This window comes from Ahaetulla prasina, chromosome 7, assembly GCF_028640845.1.
Source record: "Ahaetulla prasina isolate Xishuangbanna chromosome 7, ASM2864084v1, whole genome shotgun sequence".
NCBI classification, from domain to species: domain Eukaryota; kingdom Metazoa; phylum Chordata; class Lepidosauria; order Squamata; family Colubridae; genus Ahaetulla; species Ahaetulla prasina.
Genome location: NC_080545.1, coordinates 33,911,374 through 33,921,373, shown reverse-complemented (window position 1 = coordinate 33,921,373; position 10,000 = coordinate 33,911,374). Strand labels below are relative to the sequence as shown.

General features: G+C 30.4%; 1 protein-coding gene across 1 annotated transcript in view; it reads left to right on the top strand.

Moving 5' to 3' along the window:
• The window catches only part of FOXP2 (forkhead box P2), a 1,142,483-nt gene that overhangs the window by 766,656 nt on the left and 365,827 nt on the right, over positions 1-10,000 (top strand). The window contains exon 11 of the mRNA XM_058190721.1: positions 7,194-7,371. Within this exon, the coding sequence (XP_058046704.1) occupies positions 7,204-7,371 (168 nt within the window). The 5' untranslated portion in view covers positions 7,194-7,203. The remainder of the gene's footprint in view (positions 1-7,193; positions 7,372-10,000) is intronic.

Genomic DNA, 10,000 nt, shown 5'->3' with positions numbered 1-10,000 from the left:
AATAGATGGTATACAGGGAGAAGAGAATCTAAAGTTTATCCATAGTATCTTGATGAAGTTACATTGTGGAATTTAACTTTTAGGATATTTAGAATGGGTATGCAGTGAGAAACTGGCTTAAGCTAGGTGGTGGTATTGTTGAATATAATGTTCATGGACTGGAAAATGAAGGACAATGATGTCATGTGGCTAGGTGAGAAAGTTTTGTCCAAATGTATTTATTGTATATGAATTAAAAATAATTTCATTTTAATTGAGATATATTTGGAATGTATAATTTTGTCCAGCTTTCATTTACGTAATTATTTCTAGCTCCTGTCTTATTTTCTTACTCTTTTTCAAGACCATTAGCATTTTCTTTGTTTCCACGAAAGAAATTTTAAGCTATCACTGATAGAAATCTTACCACAGAATTAGCTCTTCAATTTGGTACAGAGTTCATAAAATGCAGTCTGGAAGATCTTATGATACTCCTAGATACAAACTGTATATACATCGAATATACTACTGAATGACATTTAAGTATACTTTTTATGCCAGATTCTTTAATTTCAAAGCTAAATATACCATATACCACTAACCATTCAAAATATGTTTTTATCTGTCACATATTGACAAGATTAGGAAGACAATAGGGTGAAATTGACATGTTACTTGTAATAATGGATATAATGCTGTGTTTTAAGTAAAAATGCTTGCTATGACTGACTAGCAGCAGCTATGTATGTTCTGCACTAAAGTCATGGGTAAAGAGCTAGTGCAGTGGAAAACTAGCACAATGAACAGATCAGATTAAGGCAATGTTTTACTTGTATGCCCTAAATAAAAGAAAGTGAATAAAAGTACCGGTAGGTCTTATTGGAGCATGTAGGCAATATGTCTTTGATGCAAACTAACTCGTGAGTCTCACTGAAAGCAGGAGTAATTTTCTGGTTTCGCTGGGACAAAATATCATTTACTTTGAGATCAATTCTTGCATGTTTCTGAAATGCAATTATGTATATTTTTGCTTGGAAATAATCCTTAACTATTATGCTTTGTAATACATATTTTAACCTGATAAATGTAGGTGGAAACATTTATATAACTACAGGTTTGCTATTAAACTGGTTCCATTAGTTTTGTTACATTATAACTGGTAAACTACTTTATGAGTGAGTCTTTTGCATTAAAAATTATTAGTATATTCTGCTGAGTGTTTCACATAGTATTTCTATTGCTAGAGAACAGAAATAGCCAAAACATTTTAAATGCTAGTATTTATAGTTTTAGACAGAAACTTAATTTTACTCTGTCAATTTAAATAAAGCTAAAAGTATTCAATATAGCCTTAGAAAGTGATATCTTTTTGTTGCCACTATTTTCCCTTTTGTAAAATGCAGCATGCATTTGGTTTACACTAGATCAAATTGCGAAATGGAAATGCCAGAAACTCCACAGGTTGATGCAATTATGCATTTAAATAAAACCCTTTCCTGAATATCTAACTCCATTGACCCAAATTTGTATGTAGCTGCATGCAAGAAAATATGAGAACAGTAAAAGGTAACTTATAAGCAGTAGCCCTATATTTCAGATGGGGGAGGATTGCTTGCATAGATTCTCTTCTGCATTGCAAAACTACAATGATAGAAATAGCCATACTGTACTTTATTTGTACTTTACTCAACATAGTTAATTGCATCTGGATGTACAACTCCATCTGTTGAAAGCTGGCTAGCTTGGATGGATGATTGTAGTGTAAGGGCATCCTGTCAGGCATCTGCAAACACATGTCCCTTTCACATATTAAGAACATGATTTTTATTGTATCTATATAAGCCTCCTTAGGCAAATGGCTCTCTCTAGTTTAATTTAGCTAATCTTTGTAGATTTCTGTATGCACACATATAAGTTTGTATCCATATCTGTAGACAGGTATACACATGTAATTTCAGACTTTTAAGAATGGCAGTTCTCTTCATTTATTTTTTTAATGGATCTGCATAACACCTTAATGTCCACTAGCCAAAACACAGTATATAGTCAGTTATGTCCATTCTTAAAAGTAGCTTCAAAATGTATTCTACATTCAAACAAAAAGGGGCAACTTGTATGATATCTGTTATTTTACATATAGCAACATTTATATGTATAGATATCAAAATGTATCCTTTGTTGTGAGAGTTATTAATTAAATCTCTCTCTGTGTAGATTTTGCTGTACATAATAAGTATTAGACAGAGAATCTCTTCATATTTCTAAAATGTTATCAGTAAAGAGAATTTTAGAAATGATAGTAAAAAGTAAGTAAAAACAGGAATTGGAGAGAAAGAAGTTCCCTGAGGATATGGGCTCCAGCATGAGTCCAAAAGTTTGGAAGAGTAAACCTCTGGTCCCAGTGATCAACTCAGACTGGATCCTGCAATATTTTCCTGGGACACGTATATCTTCCTTCATTCTTAAAATCAGGGACTTTTCTAGTCCTCTGAATTCTGTGCATTTATTAACATTGTACTCATAATATAAAAAGATTAATTATTGCTTTTTATTGTAATTTGTTATGCATAAATAATATATTAAAATATGTATAAACTAATGCAATAACAGAAAATAAAGTTTATCAATAAACCTGCTAGTAAACTGTAATATATAAATGTATTATAATCATTTATAAAATGATTCATCGTTGTAAAGAGGCTGCTAATGAGTAGTATAAGCTACTTGGCCTGTGACTGAGAAAAAATGTCTTAATTTGTTTAGTTTTAACTTAAACTTATTCCAAACTAAACAATAGAGAGTGCATTCATCAATTCAGATATCTGCGAACATAAGATGCACATTGTATGACAAATTCTTTTTAAAAATCTCCCATTTCAAAAACATTTTGTTTGTCTTTTAGTGGTGCTAGAGAGGTTATAATGTGAGTGAATTCTGGGAAATACAAATTTTACATTTTGGCCCTTTGAATTCCAGTTTGGAATTCCAGAATTCCAAAAATAACTCATTCATTTCTGTTAATATTAAACTATTATGCTTTAATCAGGAAAGAAAAAGAATATTAATGAAGTCTTAACCTTTCAAGCAAGTTGTGGATGTCAATGTATAATAATAAAAACAGGATATACTCATTTGTCTGATCTCAAAGCATCTGTTCCTAGGCAACTGTCTTTAGGGTCTTTAAGAGTGACTTGACAGATACTCCATTTTAGGAACTTTGCAGGTTCAGAATTTAAGGGTCAGTATTCTAAAATAGTGAAATGTGTATCAGATACTATTCACCTCCGCCATGCCATTTCTATTCAGTAGCCAGTAGCTCCCTCATGGAGGGTGGGGAGGTAATTTTAACGCTATAGAAATTACTGTTAAGAATCCAACTTTTTCACCACTAGACCTCCTAGTGGTATTCAGAACTTTCATTCACTATATTGTTTCTGGTTTTCGAAACAATTTTTTAGCCCTTACAGGATTTAAAAACCTGAAAGGCAATAAAGCCGTGTTGAAATAACATAAGGAGAAAAGTACTTAACACTGTTCCATTTTATAGTGACAAAACTTTTAGGGAAAACAAAACAAACAAGCCTAAAATTTCTTCCCACCTTATCATAAAAGCAAGGAGGTCTAATTGAGCCATGTCTTTTTATCCTGTTATTTGTACAAATAAAAGATCACATCTTGATGCAAAATAAACATAAAAGCACTGTTGTGACTATAACAGGGAGTCATATACTAATTTATATAATAAGTGGTTATGCACACTTTATTCAAGATTATGGCTGCAAGAAATGGCATGAATTGCTGGGTGTGTTTAATGCTGGATTATAGCAATTTGAAACATGTCAAACACATGGCTAATGCCTCATGCTTCACTCATTCTTGCGTAAACCTGCATAGCCACCATCCATTATACCCTTGGTAACAACACAATTCTGCAAGTAAATATTGTTACACTAAGTAACCTTTCAATTCAAGTTGTTTAGGAAGAGAAAAATGCAATCTTGTGCAGTCAGTTTCAGTGTCACTTTAATGTTTCAAAAGGGAAGTGGTGTAGAGAATAAGTATCTGTACAATGACTTGCTGATTTAAAGGAACCTAAAGTAAATGTAAGATTAGTGGAAAGTGGAGAACATATAGCAGGGAGTAAATGTATACCTACTTAATTATAATATTAAGGTAGCATTTTGAAAAGAATGTTTTTTAAATGTTGGTACTTATTAAACTGAAATATCTAAATGTAATGTCTGTCTCCCATCTTTGTATGAAATATATTTGCGGTCATTGAAAGCAAGTAATTCTGGTTTGAGACTCGTGCACAATTCATCTTTGGGATTTTAAATCTTTGCAGTTTTGTGTAGCAAAATACAGATATATGCTTAAGTATGAAAATATGTATTTTTCCACAGTTGTCTTTAGAAATGATTATCCTTGGAATCATACCTTTGTATGCATTTTATTTATTAGTTTGTTTTAGTTAAAATTCAAGACATTGCAAACCATGTAGATTCAGTAATTTGAGCTTTTTGGTTCAATAATTTGAACTTGAAAAGGTCTTATAAAGATACCCTGAAATGGCATATACACACACATAAATATTCTTGCAAATTCTACGTGATTATTAGTTTTATTTCTGCAGTGTCAAAAACCACACACCTTTCTACATAGTCTCTGGCTTATAAGGCAATGATGTGAATCACTTCTCTTTGGCAGTTTTTAACTATTTTATTTGGGTTATGCCATACCAAATGAGAGGTAAGTGTACCTTATATTGAAAATCATTTTCCTTTCTTTTATCTACCTGGCCATCATTTTCCAATCAATTGGGTAGTCTTGATTTGGTGCCTAACTGTATATATTTTGTAGAAAATAATTCTAGCATTCAATAATATTTCAAAGTTAAAGAATTGTATATATTTGATTAACATGAACTGTACAATACATTACTGTTTCCTTTCTAATTGTAGTGAAAGAATCACAGACCTGTAAATATCTAATTTTAATTTGAAAAGAGAAATTTGAAAAAAAATATAATGCCTTTGGTTGATGAAGCTTCATATATCATATATTTATCCTTATAATGCATATAATTTACTGTTCCAGAAATATAGTCAAATATTTATACTGAAGAAGAATGTAAAATAAATCTTTTATTATATGAAGATATGCCCTCCTCCTTTAGGAGGTGGTATGAAAAAGATAAAGTACTCAATGTTCACAGTGATACATGCTTCGAATGTGTTTTAGTAGCTAAGATTGTAATTTTATAATTTTTCTAGGGAAAAGGTCCCATAGAACTAAATGGGATTTGAGTGTGCGTGCGTGCGTATAATTATAAAAATAAAAATATTAATAATAAGACATATTTTATGTTGCCTAAGAAATCTGAGATATTTTTAGCAAGATCTTATGAGTTATATGAAAATTCTATCAAGCACTTTTTCCCTAAATATTTTAAACATGTTGCATGCAGAATTGATGCCTCCTCTTATAAAATGATACAAGTTTTGTTTTCTTATTGAAAAACTTGTGTATATATGTATCAAATTCATTTTTACCTGTTCAACGTGTTTGTTCTGTATTCTTATTATTACTGGAAAGTATTTTTCAAAAGAGTATTTGTTTTTGCAGCTATCTTCCTTTATGCGAACTGTAATTGTCTCTGTCTGTTGTGGGGGGAATGACTATCTCCTTTGAATCCAAAGTATGCATTTAATATGTTGTGTTTTTTAAATGCTTTTTAAAATGTTATTAAATACTCCTTTATGAAAAATAAACTTATACTACTATGTAATGAAGTTATTGATGGTGTTTTAAACTCTGATAATTTCTTTGGTATTTTATAGAGGAAAGTATTGATCATATGCTGAATATAGTTGAACAATGTGTTAGGTAAACTAGTAATTCTAGTAGCAGCTGTTCTTTTGACTGGATTTACCCACCCATTCAAGCATCTTGTCAGAAAGTTTTACCAGAAAGTTTTGCTTTGCTTTGCTTTGCTTTGCTCTGTTCTCCCACATTTTCTTTCCTTGGAAATTGGTCAGTTTAATAAATGCATTTGTGCATGAAGATAGATGATGCATTATTAACATAGATAGAATTCAGATAAACTCTGAAAATAGCAAAAATTGAATTTTCTTATTACTGATGTAAAATATATTTGAAATTCTAGTTTGTAAGACTATGTTGGTTCTTTATTTACTGCAAAGATTCCATCTGAACTTGGCAGGACATCTCATTGCTATCCTGAAAGTACAGTATATTTATGCAGTGAAAATGATAAAACATTTATTACTGTAGAGGAGGTAATATGCATAATTTATGCTGTTTTTAGCACAATCATTAGTGATATTCTTGATAGATTTTATTTCTAGCTTTCATATCTAATACATGCCTGGAAAATTAATTTTATATCTTTCATTTATTTGCCTATGTTAAAATTGAGTTTTAAGTCATCTTCAAGTGAACAGTTTGATTGCTGCTCATGCATAAGCTTAATTACTTCCCAGGAAGGACAGTATTAAATGTTTTAAATGTCAGAAAAATAAATGAATATCAGCCATTTGATTAAAAAAATAGGCAATATCTGAAGTGTTTGCAGCAAGAGCTTTTACTTAAAATGCCTCCAAGGCAAATTTTTATTTATTCACACAGACAAAAAAAGCAACCCATTATACTATTTATCATTGGTTGATACCATATGATTTGTAACACCCTTACAAAATTTTAATTTTGTATGATTAGCTGTGCATCATTAAATAACAGCCCTGCATAAGAAATGCTGTAAAATTCTGACAGAATCTAGATAGTGAATATTTTAAATAGGGCTGTATAGTCATCTATGGTTGTTAAAGCTAGATAATAGGAAAAATGGGGCAGGGTATGAAATTATGCCTTCATTTTACTGATTTGATACCTAGGGTTTAAAATGTGATATTCAGGAACGCTATCTCCATGTTGCATATATGGATGTTATCTCTCTCTCTATATGAAACTACAGCAACATTGCTCTGAGAAACATGGTTTTAGGAATGAGTATAGTATGTCTATGAAAGCAAGGTTTGTATTGCATTGCTTGCTTCTTAAATGGCTGTGGAAGAGGTTTTTCCCCTTCCCCTTCTAAATATGCTGTCTCTGTAATTGGCAAAGAGGGACATCTTGATAATGGAAGTGTGAAGGTGTAATGTGTGTGTTAATTGATACTTCTTAATCACTTTTAGGTATTAAGTCATGATGCAGGAATCTGCGACAGAGACAATAAGCAACAGTTCAATGAATCAAAATGGAATGAGCACTCTAAGCAGCCAATTAGATGCTGGCAGCAGAGATGGAAGATCAAGTGGTGACACGGGCACTGAAGTAAGCACAGTAGAACTGCTGCATCTGCAACAACAGCAGGTAAGTTTTTGTTTGTTTTGCATTCTGTTTATTTTCATGCTGATGGAAAGGTTTTTCCTATCCTTCTAGTTGGATTTTTTTTTACTTTTAAAGTATTGCAGAAAGTGGAACACTATTTTGTTGTTTATTTGTTTTGTTGTCTTCTGTTAGCTTTTAAAAAAGAAAATTTATGCATGTTTTTAATTGTTCAGATATATCTGCCCTGGAGTACCTGCACACTTTGTTTTAAAGAGAAGAGTATATATTTGTAGACGTTGCTTCCATATCTTTTCAAGCAAAATGCCTTTTTTTAAACTGCCAGCTTCCTTGAATGATACTGAGAAAGAAAAGGTGATTCTTAGCTGTCCACCAGAGGGCCACATTACTTGCTATTTTACATCTTTGTAGATTGAAATTGTTCCTAAACTCAGCTGAGGTAAAAGTGCCACAGGGATTCTTTGCAGCAAAGATGCTTTGCTATAGTTCTTGTAAATAAAATTTTATTAAATATATGTATATAAAAAGTTGAAAGGACACCTGAGCAGACTAATTTAAATACTTCTTTAGAGATGAAAGAATTGTTATACTCTTTTAGCTAGGAGACTAGGAATAAAGTAATTTCCGAAATAACTATTTATGTTTGTGTGTTTGTGGTATGTGCGATATATTGTTTCCTGTGTATGTAACTAAATAAAACTTAATATTTATAAAAATAAATAGGGAAATGTATCCAAGTAAATGATGGTCTTTTTAGTCAGGTTGGGTAAGCTACAAACAGATAATCAATAAATATATGCTTTTTACTATGATGAATTTAAGACACACATTTAACACTTTTTTAAATCATTATTGTTATTAAAAACTAGGTATTTCTTTCGTCTAGTTATATATAAAGATATATTATATATATATAATTATATATATAGTTATATATAAAGTTATATTAAAGATTTCAGGGTGCTGAATATCGTACATAAACTGCTGAGCTTCTTTTGAGAACTCTACACTACCCAATGTTTATATTAAAGTATTGAATATTTAATTTGTTAATAGATACGTTTTTATGATCTACATTATGAGCAAATAACATTACTAAACATAATATTGTTAAAATTTAATTTTAGTGGAAAATTTATACAGCTTTACTTGTATTATTCAGTTTAGGCCTTTATAATGACAAATAAATGTGGCAGTCATTATTAAATTATTAAACTATTCTTAATACTAATATTGAATAAATTATACAGTATTATTTGTTATGGTAATATGGAACAATTATAATAAACTTATAATTGAAAACTTAGCAGTATCTAAGAATTTTATAGCTGTGCATTGTTTCACATACCAGTTTTCTTTCCCTTCTTAAAATTTTAATTCTTCATATATTTTAACATTTATTTTATAAACATTGTCTAATCAAAACTTTGATTTTTTAAATTTCATTTGGAATTTGGAAATTTGCTTAGATTACAGTTCTAAATTCTTTCCCTAATTACTTTATTAGACTTTCCTCTGAATAATATGCATGGTACTGCTCTATTAATATTTTAAAAAGATAAGCAATAATTTATAGCAGAAATCATCCTCATAAAGTGCAACTTATTTCTCAGAGTATCTTAAAAACTTACAGCCTGTTTTTTTAATGCAGAAAAAAAGGAGATAAAAATACTGTAGTATTTCAGACAGGTTCTGAAAAGGGAAAATTTGGCAGCAACATTGTTCTTTAATTTTCTAAAGTTTCAGAAGATCTTGAAATAAGTAAATAGGTAAAGTAAATATACAAGTCTCCTTAGTGAAACTCAGAAAACTTTGAGGATAGATTTCTACATTATAGGCTGTAAATATAGTTTTAAATTATTTTCCAAAACACAATGATTTTGGCTTTATGCGAAAGGAAGCTTGATTTCTGTGTGGTTTATATAGTTGTTGGTGTATTTGCACACAAAGTGTGCACATATGGACAAAATTTTTCTCTAAGGCATTTTCACAAATTATTAGTGTATAATTTTGAATCTTCACTGTGTGAACTTTACACTCCTTGAAGTGTTACAGTTTCATTTACTCTAGTTTCCTTTTTCTGTTGAACTTTGGAATTAGAATTTTGATGTGAGCTATTACGTTTTTCAAAATTTGGTGTGCAAAGTATAGGCAAACTCCAGTATTTTATGTGATTGCTGTATTATATCAGAACATTTAGTTGAGTTGATACAAATATTTCCATGCAATTAAACAGAAGATTAAGGTTAGTGAACAGTGGGATTCCTTTAAAGTGCTTCGGAAGGCAGGACCAATTATATGGTAGTTGCAATATCATAATCAGAAATTTATTAACATAAATTGTTAGATTAAAGGAGGTAAGCAATCTGTTGAATGATACTGTGTGGATTATTTATTTATTGCAATTGGAGATTTGTGTTTTTGCTTGATTGGTAGCATGAACAATTCCAGAATATTTGATTGGCAATAATTTTATAATAATATGACAGTGACAAAACAGAAAAATATAAGATATTTGATAACTGGATTGGGTTTCCTCATGAATTACCAGAACATTTTTAGAAGATCAGTGTTACACTGAATATAACTTTTTATCCTGTGCAGATTTCGGTCAATTTATATAGTTAAGTTGGGAGCCATCTGATCATAAATG